The sequence below is a fragment of the Fusarium graminearum genome, chromosome 1 (assembly GCF_000240135.3).
Source record: "Fusarium graminearum PH-1 chromosome 1, whole genome shotgun sequence".
NCBI classification, from domain to species: domain Eukaryota; kingdom Fungi; phylum Ascomycota; class Sordariomycetes; order Hypocreales; family Nectriaceae; genus Fusarium; species Fusarium graminearum.
Window position 1 is genome coordinate 2,041,509 of NC_026474.1, and position 13,970 is coordinate 2,055,478.

Consider the following 13,970-nt stretch of genomic DNA (forward strand, 5'->3'; position numbering starts at 1 on the left):
TGGAATTTGATCGACAGATGGTTCAAGAGGATAAAATGCCGTGTTTGCTGGAGGTCTAAGTAATGGATGCCGATTCGCGTACTGTCGGCCCCAACCCCAACGTGGGCCGAGCTTCGGGGCTCGGTACATGCGGTTCACAGTACGACCATCTAACAACGGACTAGCAGTACAATTGCAGAAACGGCTCGAAACCCGTGTTGTTCCCCGAGTCCCGCAAGTTTAATTCACATCTGGTAACAAGCAGACAATGGGATTGAGGTGTGAGAGGTATCTTTGCGTTATTACAACTACAATACTAGCAACTACAGTACAGGACTGCCTCACGCAATGCCTCCGACTCGGACAATTTTGTTATAAAAGACACCGGAACCCTTGTACAGATCTTGGTCTTTTGGCATTAAAACTCGTTTTGGCTTAACCTTTGCGAAAATAAGAAAATACACCTCTGTCGGTAGCAGGCTAAAACTGGTTCAAAGATAGCAATCCAGTCATCGCATCCGTCACCGCTTAGTACTCAGCCTCCAACTCCTCATCGCCCATGGAGTCGGTGGCAACCTCCTCGTAATCGCGCTCAAGGGCAGCGAGATCCTCACGAGCCTCAGAGAACTCACCCTCCTCCATACCCTCACCAACGTACCAGTGGACGAAGGCACGCTTGCTGTGCATAAGATCGAACTTGAGGGAGAGGGAAGACCAGGCCTCGGCAATGGCGGTGGTGTTGGAGAGCATGCAGCTATGATGTGTTAGAACTTGTATTGTCATTCAGGAGGTACGGAGTGGACTTACACAGCGCGGCTGACCTTGGCGAGGTCGCCGTTGGGCACGTTCTCGGGAGCCTGGTAGCAGATACCAAGCTTGAAACCAGTGGGGCACCAGTCGACGAACTGGATGGTTCGCTTGGTCTTAAGGGTAGCAACGGCGGCGTGGGCGTCGTTGGGGACGACGTCACCACGGTACAACAGGCAAGTGGCCATGTACTTGCCGTGACGGGGGTCACACTTGACCATCTGGTTGTTAGGCTCGAAGCAAGACATGGTCATCTCCTGGACAGAGTTGGCCTCGTGAGCAGCCTTGGCGGCCGAGATAACAGGAGAGTAAGCGACGAGAGGGAAGTGGATTCGGGGGTAAGGGACCAAGTTGGTCTGGAACTCGTTCAAGTCGACGTTGAGGGAACCGTCGAATCGGAGGGAAGCAGTAATGGAAGAGACGACTATGCGTTGTTAGCCAGCTGCCTTTGATATCAGTAAAGACAAAACCTACCCTGAGCAATAAGACGGTTCAGGTTCTCGTAGTTGGGTCGCTCGAGACCGAGGTTTCGGCGGCAGATGTCGTAGATGGCCTCGTTGTCGACCATGAAGGAGCAGTCGGAGTGCTCAAGAGTGGTATGTGTGGTGAGGATAGAGTTGTAGGGCTCGACGACTGAGGTGGCGGTCTGAGGAGCAGGGTAAACACAGAACTCCAGCTTGCTCTTCTTGCCGTAGTCGACGGACAGGCGCTCCATAAGGAGGGCACCGAAACCAGATCCAGTACCACCACCGAAGGAGTGGAAAACTAGGAAACCCTGGAGACCAGCACAGTTGTCGGCAACGCGGCGAATCTTGTCGAGGACGCCATCGATGAGCTCCTTGCCGACGGTGTAGTGACCACGAGCATAGTTGTTGGAAGCATCCTCCTTGCCGGTGATCATCATCTCGGGGTGGAAGAGGTTGCGGTAAGCACCAGTGCGGACCTCATCGACGACATTGGGCTCCAAATCGCAGTAGATGGCTCGGGGAACATGCTTTCCGTTGCCTAGAGAAGGGTGTCAGAAGGAAGGGGTTTTGGGCAAGAGCTATATTCCTACCAGTCTCTGAGAAGAATGTGCTAAATCCCTGGTCGGGGTCCTGCGCCTTGCGCTCCTCAGTGAGGTAACCATCAGGCTAGAGGTAGTTAGTATATGAGCGATGTTGTGTTTGTTGACAAATCGAGGGGTAGTTGTGTACCTGGATACCGTGCTCGAGGCAGTAAAGCTAGGAAAATAGTCAGTAAATAGGAAAATAAACAATTAAGGTTGCAGGAAACTCACCTCCCAGCAGGAGTTGGCGATTTGGCAACCAGCCTGTCCGACTATAAGAGCTCAGTTAGCACAACAGTGGTTCATGGCGGAAAAGGAGATGCGGTGAAAGGCCAGAGTAGACAAAGGGAGCGAGCAATAGCTTACCGTTGATGCTAATGACCTCACGCATGTTTGCAGATGTTGTTGATTTACAAGTATGGAGATGGAGGAAGTATGCAAGAGCAAAGAAGAGGGACCACAGAGAAAAGGACGACAAAAAAGATCAGGCCAGGCAAGGCTTTTACAACAATGACTTGGCTGAGGAGGAGGAAGAGAAAGCAAAGTAAAGTAAAGCGGAGTGGGACGAGAGGGCGAATGTTTAGTTTGGTGATAAGTTAGCGGTGGTGGGGGAAATTTGGCAGACAGGGGAGTCTTTGCTGGGCAGGGATTGGATTGGACTGTCTGTGGATTTGTTGATTTCGAGGCGTGCCTGGGCTGGAAAGGGGCAAGCGCGTTCTGCAGCGCCCTGCTGGCGCTTTTCGTTGCCGACGCCTGTTGGCCGGCTGCCAGGGCTCCAGGGGTCACCAAAGGGACCTACGGGGACCCTCTGGAGCTTTACTGGTCCCGAAGCGCCTTCTATTGGACTGAACATCACCTACCGCTCCGTTGTTTCCATCTTTTCCATTGTTCTTGCGCTTCACCGCTCGAGCAAAAAATTGATAACGGCTTAACAATTCCACGGCAGGTTATTCTGTCCAGTCCGTACAGCGTTACCGGGTTATGTATGCACTCCGTACAGTATACAGTTGCCTGATGCTCGAATCCAACGAACCGGATCCCTAGGCAGGCGTTTGTCCTCCCGTCCAGCACCGAGATATTGGTGTCTCTCTTTAGACGACGATCCATGGGTCCATATTTGACAACGTCTCATCTCTCCTCAGACTTTCATTTCGCCTCTGTTATGAGCTGCAAGCCCCATTGGAAGTCGGGTCTCTGAGCCGCCTTCCAAGGATAAAGTATTGGGAACATCAGGAGGAAGAGAGAGCACAATTCATTGGTGATTGTTTCTTGCCTACAGACAGGTCTCCCTACACTTGCTTTCTCTTTTTCACTTCGGAAATATGAACAGCTACATACATTTTAACAACCGACCCCTGCTCTAGGTTCCAGTCGGTTGTTTATATCCCTGCTGTTATAAGTACGTACCCGGATCCATAGCTTCCATTCCCCATCACCATTCACCTCCTGGTCTGTTCAAGACATGCACAGATACAGCAAGGGTTCTTGAGCTCGAAAGCATGTTCATGTTCAAGCTGATTTGGTCTTATGAACCTCCTGATGTGTCTCGTCATCACCTTGAGCTCGGTCGAAGGTCTCCATTGTGGCAAGTTATATGTTGGAATTACAAAAGGCCTCAAGGGGTCCAAGCTTCACCGGCTCATCGTGCGCACGATCACAAATCATCGATTGACAGCCAGGTCCTCGAACTCTCAGCTCAACCCCTAAACCCTGAAAGATTTGACCTCGTATTGTTGGATAAATACCGACAGTGCCAGGGTATGCAAACAACGGTTCAACTTGAAGTGATATCACAAAAGGGTTCCCGTGATCTGGGGTTAATCTACTCCGTGGAGTCAATGACAACCAAGTCTTGCTCACTGTCCATGTGTTTTTGGGATCTCGTTTGTCCACTTTGTAATATTGGAAAACTGACCTTTAAACTTGGGGCTTCAGGAAGTCTACCAGGAAGGAAGAAATCCAAGATTGACTAGACTGAATCAGTAATTCCGTCTCCTGTGTAGTTAACGGGTAAGCTTTTTGATGTCTTAAGCAATTGCTTTACATGGACAGAATCTACATACTATTAGTATGACCATTGAGAGGTTTGGTTCGCCTTCAAGTTAGGAGTGGACCACACCGTCCATAGGCAATCGAGAAACGTTGTTTACTAGGATCCTTGCCCAAACTGATATGTCGTTGCAAGGACAATGCTCGGCATAACTTAACCTACATCTAAGCGCCGACTCCAACAGAGCTCACCTTACTATTGAAGCCATTGGGTCTCAAGAAACTACAGATATGTGATGAACCTTACATTCATTTCCTTCCTATGTCTACAGCATAGCACACGTTAAGAGCAAGGTTGCAGAAACGAAGGTGTGCTGTTATTGGTAGCGGGGCATTTGGGAGATATAGCCAGTACACGTGACGCTGTTGACAACATGCCTCTCTCATCTCAAATACATCACAAGGATAACAAGGGAAGATTGATTCTACCTGACCAATCACCACTATGCTTGTACTATCAAACAATCGAATCGCATACTTGCTTGTCCTGGCATCAGTACTTACTTTAGTTCTCGCCAATGTTGAGAAGGTTATATTTACAGCACCCGCATTATTACCCATTCCTCAGCAGAAGCCCTCGCTAGCCGACCTCAGACTGCCAGTCCTCGCACCAGATGCCTCTGAGATTAGGACCAACTTGAGCCGCGTGTTTCCCTCCACAGCAAAGGATTATGCCTCGGGTGCTGCGACATGGGTGCTACTGGATAACCTAAACCCTGAGCAGCGATATGAGTTTCGAGTCTGCTGGGCTGCGATTGTAAGTCCATATATGGGACCAATTCAACGTAGAAATATGCTAAATGAGGGTTTTATAGCAACCTACAGGCTTCGTTCTGGATGTATTCGAGCTAGACACCGTATGGGAGACCCCAGAACTGATTCAGTCACTGGCAGGCTATGCTTTCTCACGCCAAGACGACGGGACTGAACTACACGAAGAGTTGCCTCAGCCCGGAGAGAAGGAGCGTAAGGCCTCGCTTCTTCTGCTGCAAATCAAGGCTTCTGCAGACTACTTCACTGATGATGAAGCTCTCATGAAAGATCCTCCAGCTGTGCTTGTGGATCTTATCCTCGACCCCTATCTATTTGACATCGTCCCTCGCTCTTTGGTCCCAACCGCTGGGTACATTGTTGTCCTCGCTGTAGTGTCCTGGTTCATTGCCAGATCTGTAGCTTCCAGGTTGCAAGCGATTGCCATTACAGCCGATAGTTCAGACAAGAAAAAGAAATGATGAAAAGGGCATTGATGTCCTCGGGCTCAATAGTTGTGATGCTGTCTACAAAAAAGGGGGACTGGTAAAATGCATTCTACTATCTACGTTAATCATATTCCTCATAACTCTTCTGCCCGTCACGTCATTCTCGACCCTCTGTAGGCCTTGATGTCTATACTCAATTCGATGTATCATTGTTGATAAACACTGCCATATCGAACATGCAGTTGTTAAATGCATATATGTGGTGAAAGAAACGGCTCTAAAAGGCCAGTTTGATGAGCCCTCGCGATCTCAAATCGAAAATGACCAGATTTTCTTCACTACAGGGCTAAAAATAGGAGTTTGTGGTTTCTCCGTACAGCTTCGCGTCAGTCCCTCAGTAAGGTCCTCCATATTGTTGTTGAGGATGGCTTCCGTGAGGAACAGGAGGAGCGCCGCTGCTGCTTTGGTGAGACTGATGACCGTAAGAGGGCTGCTGGTTCCCATGACCTCCACCGTAGGAAGGGTTATATCCTCCGGGAGGTCCTCCAGGCGGGGGAGGAGGATACTGTTGGGAACCACTAGTTGGGGGCGCATTGTAGCCCTGGGAATGCTGGGAATGCTGGGCATGCTGGTCAGGTGCACCGCCGAATTGGCCTCCGTGGGTTTTAGTATCAGGATAACCCTGATGACCCGATGGTTGAAGCTGTGGTTGCTGTCCAGGAGGAGGGGGGAAATACTGCTGTCCATGCTGTCCTTGCTGGGGTGGACCTCCTGGAGGGGGAGGAGGGAACGAGTTGTTGTGCGACAGATGCGGGCTCCCTCCGAACGAGTTTCCGCCATACTGCTGATGCGAACCCGGCTGCTGTTGATGGCCTCCGTAGGGGGAACTGGGGCCGTGCTGTTGCTGATGCGAGCCGTATTGCGGCTGGGTTGGGCTAGAATGCTGCTGGCTACCATACTGTTGGCCGCCAGCAGGTTGTTGCTGGTGCGCATTGTAGGACTGGTGGGAGCCTTGTTGCTGGTGCGATCCATAAGACTGACTCTGTCCGGATTGAGAGCCATGCTGCTGGTGATGGCTCGGCGAAGGCGTGCTATAAGAATGCGCTCCAGTAGCAGAGGGTGCTGATGGGGCCGAGGGAGTTGAGCCTGATGGGTTGTAAGTGGGAGCTTGGCCAGAGTATGTTCCTCCACCTTGCTGCTGCTGTTGCTGTCCGGAGTTGTAGCCAAAGTTCGAGCTTTGTCCCTATCGCATCATTAGTCTTGCGCAGGACATCCAGCTCCGCCAACGTGAACTTACACTGCTACCGTGCTTTCCTCCAAACATGGTTGCTACGCCACCCATGATTTGACCAGCGATACCACCGCTACCACCGCTACCACCACCTCCTCCCTGATGCTGCTGCTGCTGCGGCTGTTGCTGGTGCGAATTCTGGCCGGAACTGTTATGGTAGTTCTGAGGAGCGGGGGGCTTCTCTTGGGAAGCCGAGTGCATGAAGCTTTGGGCTAGTTGCCCAACAAGTTTGCCTGCACCCGAAGGCTTGTTCCCTCCACTACTACCGCCGCCGCTGCCACTACCACCATGACTGCCACCGAGGAATTGGTTTGCAAGACCGCCGAGGCTGCCCAATGGGCTGGAGCTGCTGCCTCCGCCACCACTACCACCACCGGAGTTCTTCTTTCCGCCAAGCAAAGCGTTCATAGCTATGCTCTGACCACACATGTTAGTGAATCGCAACAGGACAAGGCCAGTAGTAGTGACTTACTCCGAGTCCTCGATCTCCAGAGGGCCCATCTACACCGCGAGACCCGTCGGGCATGATTGGTTCCATGGTGCCGTCCGCATGGCGCACAGTCTGAGATCCATCAGGATGCGTGATAAGTTCAGGCGGCTTGGGAGTCCCGTAAGGGTTTTCACTGGGAGGGGCAGGAGTGTTGCCCGTCTTAGCAGGCTCAGTAGGGACATCCCACTGGGAAACACCAGTCGACAGCTGGACATAGTAGTATTTCTTACTCGTGCCATCCCACTGAGCAATCCAGCCCGCGGGCAGCGGGGGAGGAGCAAACGTGGGACCTTCGGCCTGGGGAGAGGCAGGGCCAGTCATGGTTGAGGTCGAGGTAGAAGTGTTGTATATGGCGGTCGAGGCGGGGAGATGTCGCTAGAGGCGGGGTTAGAGATAGGCGAAGGGGAGAATATTGTCGCGTGGTGAGGATGAAGGAATTGTCGTAGACGGAAACTCCGTCACTGAGCGAAAAGCGCTGCAGTCATGAAGAGTGTGAAATATAAACAAGACAAAAACGAAGTGAGGCCTGGACGAGTGTCGCCTCTGGGTGGTGGAGGTTAATATGGAAAGGCTTGGCTTAGTCTAGGTTGGTTGACTCGACTGCACTGGGCTGAACTGGGACCGGAACGGACTGGGCTAAGCCTGAGAAGAGGAGGGGCCCCAAAGTTGCCCTTTCGCTTTCGCCGCCTGAAGAGGGTTGATGGAAGATGGGGGAGAGCATCAGCAAGGCAAAAGCCCACTTTGGGTAGGTTGGGTTATGCTTGATATAGTGGGCGGTCAAATCAGGCCTCTTCAATGAGTTACAAAGTGTAGACCACTTCACAAGCGAACAAGACAAGCAGGTGCACATATGGGCCAATAGACAAGCTGGTAAAAGGCAAACCAAGACAAATAGTCGTACTTGGATATGCGACTATGTTTTGCTTTGAACATTCTGTCTTTATCACTTCGCCAATCAATGTACACTAGGATTTCTAAGTATGGCTTCATCTCGCCAACACAACACACAACACTGCCCCGTTTGGTTTACCAGGTTGGATAGGGTTTCAGTAGACGCAAGCGCCCATGCTTGCTCGAGCGTACCTACCTACCGTGCATGCACTGTCAAAATCGCCACTCATGGTGCTCTTGGGGCGTCTATAAGCTCATCTGTCCAATCAGAGCTTCCTCGGGATGCCGGAACGTACACTGTGTCTTGTTCTGTCTTGCCAGATGGACACCACAGCCCCTCTCGCAACAACACCAACATCGCACAACGCACCATCAGCGGTATCCGGTAGCCGGTCTCCAACCTCCACGATTATGACCAGAACATTGACGCGTCGCAGGCGGCCTCCGACCAAGATACTCGTCACCGAACGGCACGTGCCTCTGGTACTAACTATCTAGACTATGCTCCCTGTGGTGTAAGTAAGAGTGTCCAGCATGATTGTCGACTATCCTTATCCACTATTTATGGGGTAACAAACGACGAAGTACAACCACCAAATGGGGTAACAAACACAAGATCAACTGGATACCAACAAAAATGGCTACGCAAGTAGTGCAATGTGCTGTCCGTCTTTGTTTCAACAATCATCATCTCTACATCACAGATGGTATTACTTTTTACCATCACAGTCTTAGAGCAGATAATACTGCATAGTATCTCTCACATCACAGTCACATTCACCATCAAAGTCGAAACAAGTGTTTTGAAGAATTCATAGTCCGATTTCTTGATTCTGTGTACAAGATAATTTCCTAAACTCCGAAATCCAACCGCCCTTCCAGAAAGAAAAACAATATGTGCTGATGTAGCCTGTCATGCTCTATTCGTTCATGTGCTCATGACATCCTGAGATGTATCCCAGTGACCGGTCTAAGGGGTCTTAGGCCCGACGAAATCGAAAAGCGAGCTTGCGGCCAAATCCAAAGGCCATGGCTTGAGTCTTGCTACCGGAGCAGGTTGTGCCAGCTGCCATGGATTGAACGACAGACCATGCACCAGAAGCGCAGCGCTGGTACTTGGAACCGCCGATGCAGTTCCATTGACCCTCCTCAGTGCAAGCGGAGCCTGCCTTCTCCTCGGTACCAGAACCACCGGCACCAGCACCAGCACCAGTATCAGGGGCAGAGGGAGCGGCCGGAGGAGTAGGAGCAGAGGGAGCGGGCTCAGGGGTAACAACGCTGGTGGGAGCAGCGGGAGCAGGCTTGGTCATGGTCAGAAGAGTGCTGGAGCCAGCGCCATCATCGGCAGGAGCCGAGGGAGCAGAAGGCGCGGCGGTACTCTCAGCGGGCTGAGGGGCAGTGACGAAGACACCTCCGGGACTAGAAGTTTGCGAGTTAGGACCACTGTCAGTTGCAGAAGAGGATGAGGGTACATACATATCAGGGGTGTCGCTAGCAGGCTTTGTAGGAGCAGGAGGAGCAGCAGGGGTACTGGGAGCAGCACCAGAGCCGCCGTCGTTACCAGGGTTGTAGGAGCCATCGTTGCCGCCAGCTGGGGCGCTGGGGGCAGCACCGTTGTTGCCTCCGTTGTTTCCGTTGTCAGCAGGGGCGCTGGGAGCAGCACTGGGAGCAGCACCAGAGCCAGAGCCAGAGCCAGAACCACCGCCGGAGCCAGCCTTGGCGCAAGTTCCCTTGGGACCAGCAGTCTTCTGAGAGTCGTTGCTCACGTCGGGACCAGGGTCAGGGAACTCAAGGTCAGAGGACTCCTCAGTGGTGCAGCCGTTGCCAACGTTGGCGACGAACATGGCGGGGCGGTTGCTCATGGCAGAGGCACGCTTGGAGCCACCCTTGATGGTGACAGCAGCACAGTTCATGTACATCTCACGGTTACCAATCTGGTTGAACCAGCTCCAGGCGAAGATGGCCTCGCCGGAGGGAGCATCAGAGGGAACCTTGAAGTCGAAAGAAGAAGTACCAGCAGCAGGGCAGTTACCGATGTAGGAGTGGATGACTTGCCAAGACTTGCCCTTGTCGAAGGACAGAGAAGCCTGGCAAGAACCACCACCGTGGTTAGCACCACCGGTGATCTTCATGGTCTGTTGGCTGCCAGCATCCCAGTCGGCGACAGAGGCACCTTGGGCAGTACCGAAGAGAGAGTGGTAGCCCTTGCAAGGAAAGTTGCCACCGCTGGCCTCAAGAGGAGCGGTCATGCTGTAGTCGACATCGCTGCCGGCGTGAGGGTTATCCTTGGACTTGAAAGGGGCAGGGGAGATCATCTCCATGTGTGCCTGGGCCAGACCAGCCAGACCGAGGCAGAGAGCGAAGGAGTTGAAGTGCATTTTGTTGTTGTGGTGGGTATCTCGAAAAGAAAAGTAGGTTTGGTTTGCTGTTTTTTGGCACACAAGTGTGCTGCTATTGCTGTTGTTGTTGAGTGTTTCTCAGAGATGTTGATTGCTAAAGGAATGAATCCGACTTGGTGGGAAGGATCGAAAGCTGATTTATATGCGAGCTTGGCGCGAATTTGTGGTGTTTCGGGCTGGTTATTGTTCAAGTGAACGAATAATGAATGGTGAACCAAAAAAGGTGTGCAGGTTCTTCGCTGTGGTTATTGTTCAATGACGAAACAATAAATCAAAGGACTGTGGGTGTTTTTTTTGTTGGATAAAAGCGTTTGTAAAGGACTGCGGGTGCGAACGACGAAGAGTCAATGCGAACAAGGTGAATGATATATGCGGCGAAGAAGAAAACAAAGGTGACTGGTGCGCGAACAGTGACAGTGCAATGCAGATGCAGGCAGACAGATGCTTGAGCGGTCTTGTTTTCTCGAACAGGTTGACGGCGTCGGACGGAAGGCTTTTTGGTAACACAAAGGCCGGTTTCTTGTGCGTTGTTCAGTCGGTGAAAGCTTGTTGTTCAAAAACAAAACAAAAAAAGATGAAAAAAGATGATGCCGGTCTCCGTTGCAAACGGGGATAGACAGAAAGAGTTGTTGGTTGATGTGAGGGAATGTGTTTCCAGCCCGTCAAGGGATAAAGTCAAAGAAGAGAATTGAAGAAGAAAAAGAAGAAGGAAGGAGATGTTGGAAAAAGGGACCGTCTGAATATGGAATTCTTGAGCGTTGCTGAAGAAGAGAAAAAGGTCCCAGAGATCGGGGGAGGAGGTCTTATGTAGTACGATGCGATAGACCAGACCAGACCAGTCTGCCAGTCAAGTCAGGGTGTTTCAGTCGTTTCGTTTCGGCTGCCTCTGAGCCAAGACATGGAATTACCGAGACGATCCATGAAAATAGTAGACTACCTGGTATACTACGTACATACGTTGTGCCATCTCCTGAATGGCAGAGGCGGCAAAGGAGCAGCGAATTAGTCGCTCTCGTTAAACCGAGGTGAGGGCCACAACTCCTCCACCAGCGATATGAATGCATAAAGAAGGCGACTACACAGCCCGGTTAGTCCCCTTTGGTAATCCTTATCCTTACTTGCTTCCTTATGATCGACAGTTATTCCCCTTTGACCCTTGCTTTTGCCTGCTTGACTCGTCTGGCTCGCCCAGGAACCAACTTCGGGGACTAGGGGAGCCAAGCGACTGGCGGTCGAAGCGTCTCGACTGTGGGCGTCTATGTCGCATGTGCGCGGGGACATCCCCTAACTTGGATCAGTTGGGCGGCTAACAGACTCAGTCTGGCCTGTAATGCAATGCTGCACAATGCAATCCATTGCTTTCAGCAGGTCACGTATGTGATGATCGTAGTGCGTTTCTGAAACTGAATGTCACTATAGCCTTGCATTGCTTTTTTGTTAATTCTTTTATGAGGGGTTTAATGACAAAGGCATGTATTCCATACCATTCATTCATCATTGTTTTCCTGTTCATTGTCATGGGAGGTGAGTCGTTGTAGAAAGAAAAGTGGCTCCCCCTGCAAAAGAGGCGCCGAGCCAAGAATTTGAAACCCGATCTTTTTTTGCTCCTCCCATGAAGGGCAGAGTAGAAGTAACCAGGTTGGGCAGGTAAGTGGCGCAGGGCCCTCTCCGTGCTGTGTCCGTACAGCCGTAGATAGAAGCTGGATTGGGCTGAGTTGATTGACTGAGATACCTGATACACGATAAATTAATTACTAGTCTGCCGCAATTTAAATCATCTAGTTCTCATGTAACTATTATCATCAGAAATCCCATCTCTTTATTGCTATCTCGTAATACCTCGCTTGACTCTTTCGACAGATCATCTTGCATGTGCCTTGTGCTTGTGCTTTCCTGTATGTAGATCTCTCTGCTCCGTACTAATGCCGTGTTTGTGTGTTTGTCTGCCATGCCATGCGCCAGCCTACATGATGTGAGACCTCAGGCGGCCCGTCTGTCGCCTCTCTCTGTCTATCATAAAATTATTTGTTTATTGATATTCATCTTCCCTGTCTTTATCATGTTTCAATCTCCAGCTTCACATAGAACGAATGTCATCCTCTTGACAGGTCAACAAGGCCATTGTTACGGGTGTAAGTCGTCGAGTCGTAAGGATTGGTTCCCATTCGTTGGGACAAGAGGTCCAAGTTCCGCCCTTTTCCCTCGTGGTTATGAGCTGTTGCTGGAAAAGAGCAAGACCCAAAATACAGGGTGCAAGGATCTTAAGGATGAATCAGGGCTCTGTGACGGGTCAGGCTCATCTCAGCCAATCACGACTCCAAACCTCCAAAAAGCCACCCGCCGTCTAAAGATGCATTGATCGAACTTGTACCTGGATGAAACACGCCATCTGCAGTGGCTTCAGGGGAGCAGTGACAGAATGTGCTAGTTTATTACCTCCACCTGAAAGAGCTAAGGAATATTCGACTGGAGCAACCAAGGAACACAATGCGTCATGCACTCGGCATTTGAGATTATCAATGGATCATTTCCTCGACAACGAGTTTCCTATTGAGGATGATGGATTCAATTTCAAAACAACAGCCACCAACATCACATCACCAATTCAGCAGGTGAATTACATCTCTCAAATGACTTGTACGTAAACTCGAGTAACAGAAATGCCCCTTTCATCTGGTCAAGTAGATTAACGATGACAGCGACAGTGGCACTGGCAAAATGCACATGAGTCAATGTCCAAGTTCTGCCCAAATCTTCACGAGCTTGTGGTCACGGACAAACGGATGATGGATGTCGGATCACGAGGAAATACAACATAACCATATACGTCCATGATTCCATATACACACAGGATTCCATTTGCATCCATAATTACATATCCATTCATGATTCCATACTCATCCATGGTGTGATATACTGATCAGGAAACATAGTAATAGAAACAAACAAGTATTCAAGCGCCAGGCACAATACCACGCCAACCACACAATGCAATTTGATTCCAGTGACCAATAATTAAACACCAATCGTGACGACATAGTATCTATAAAGTTCAAATGATCTCTGTTCCTACCCTGCACTGCTGCATCTCGAAACGCCGTTGTGGGAAATGCATTCCATAACCAACCAACCGGAATTTGCATAAAAACAGATCAACATGTCACTCATCCACCCAGTCAGGCCAGACAGACATCACATGAATAGCCAATTGTGCTATAATTGACATGCGCCGTTCACATGCAGAAGTGTAGATCATCTTTCACGCGGAAATCCGATATCCCTAACTTTAGTAACTAGATCCTAGATCCATGTCCTCATCCTTCCCTGTCCTTCCCTTTCCTTTTCATCATAGGGCAGCCAAGCTCCCAAGGTTCATCTGATTCGTTGCATCCCTGTCAGGGCTGGGTCTTGGTCGGTGATCGTCTGCTAGTGGCACCCACATTTACAAGCCCGACGGGTTGAACGGTTCTTTTGACGCCTCAGCCGTCTAGGGTCTTTTGGCCTCGAGAGACTACGGCTTCCCTGGAGAGATCAAGGCCAAGAGAAAAACTGAGAAAGAAAGCCATTCACTCTAAAGATTAATCCTATGGCTGAAGAAAAAACCCACATGGCAGTATCGGACCACTGCAGAGCACATAGAACACCATCCGGTGTCATCCTCAGTTTGGCTTTCTCTTTGAGTAGTAGTTGCAATTATTATTAGTGCATCGTGGTTTGACGTCAAAAGACTCTGACTCGGCAGCAGAATTCTCAAACTCGCATCGGCGTCCTCTGGAAAAGGTATCCGTCTAATATTCAGTTGCCTCCCATTGTTACC

The 13,970-nt window shown here is 50.5% G+C and overlaps 4 protein-coding genes across 4 annotated transcripts; 1 reads left to right on the forward strand and 3 right to left on the reverse strand.

The window, feature by feature from the left end:
• Positions 1 to 248: 248 nt before the first annotated feature.
• Positions 249 to 2,417, reverse strand: FGSG_00639 (tubulin alpha chain). Its single transcript, XM_011318029.1, has 7 exons — positions 2,201 to 2,417; positions 2,066 to 2,106; positions 1,983 to 2,009; positions 1,844 to 1,919; positions 1,261 to 1,791; positions 787 to 1,210; positions 249 to 733 (listed from the first exon to the last, which is right to left on the reverse strand). The coding sequence occupies exons 1-7, from the start codon at positions 2,223 to 2,225 to the stop codon at positions 508 to 510; spliced, it is 1,350 nt and encodes a 449-aa protein (XP_011316331.1). The 5' UTR covers positions 2,226 to 2,417; the 3' UTR covers positions 249 to 507.
• Positions 2,418 to 4,328: 1,911 nt separating this feature from the next.
• FGSG_00640 (uncharacterized protein) lies at positions 4,329 to 5,115 on the forward strand (the record flags this gene model as incomplete). Its single annotated transcript, XM_011318030.1, has 2 exons — positions 4,329 to 4,640; positions 4,699 to 5,115. The coding sequence occupies 2 exons, from the start codon at positions 4,329 to 4,331 to the stop codon at positions 5,113 to 5,115; spliced, it is 729 nt and encodes a 242-aa protein (XP_011316332.1).
• A 361-nt stretch (positions 5,116 to 5,476) lies between these two features.
• FGSG_00641 (uncharacterized protein) lies at positions 5,477 to 7,184 on the reverse strand (the record flags this gene model as incomplete). Its single annotated transcript, XM_011318031.1, has 3 exons — positions 5,477 to 6,325; positions 6,380 to 6,790; positions 6,846 to 7,184. The coding sequence occupies 3 exons, from the start codon at positions 7,182 to 7,184 to the stop codon at positions 5,477 to 5,479; spliced, it is 1,599 nt and encodes a 532-aa protein (XP_011316333.1).
• Positions 7,185 to 8,200: 1,016 nt separating this feature from the next.
• On the reverse strand, positions 8,201 to 10,332 carry FGSG_00642 (uncharacterized protein). Its single transcript, XM_011318032.1, has one exon. The coding sequence runs from the start codon at positions 10,130 to 10,132 to the stop codon at positions 8,735 to 8,737; it is 1,398 nt and encodes a 465-aa protein (XP_011316334.1). The 5' UTR covers positions 10,133 to 10,332; the 3' UTR covers positions 8,201 to 8,734.
• Positions 10,333 to 13,970: the final 3,638 nt, after the last annotated feature.

Coding starts and splice junctions, on each gene's coding strand:
- FGSG_00639 (XM_011318029.1), bottom strand. CDS start 2,225: ATGCGTGAGGTCATTAGCATCAACG. Junction 2,010..2,065: donor TCGCCAACTCCTGCTGGGAG/GTGAGTTTCCTG, acceptor CTATTTTCCTAG/CTTTACTGCCTCGAGCACGG. Junction 1,920..1,982: donor GCCTCGAGCACGGTATCCAG/GTACACAACTAC, acceptor AACTACCTCTAG/CCTGATGGTTACCTCACTGA.
- FGSG_00642 (XM_011318032.1), bottom strand. CDS start 10,132: ATGCACTTCAACTCCTTCGCTCTCTGCCTCGGTCTGGCTGGTCTGGCC.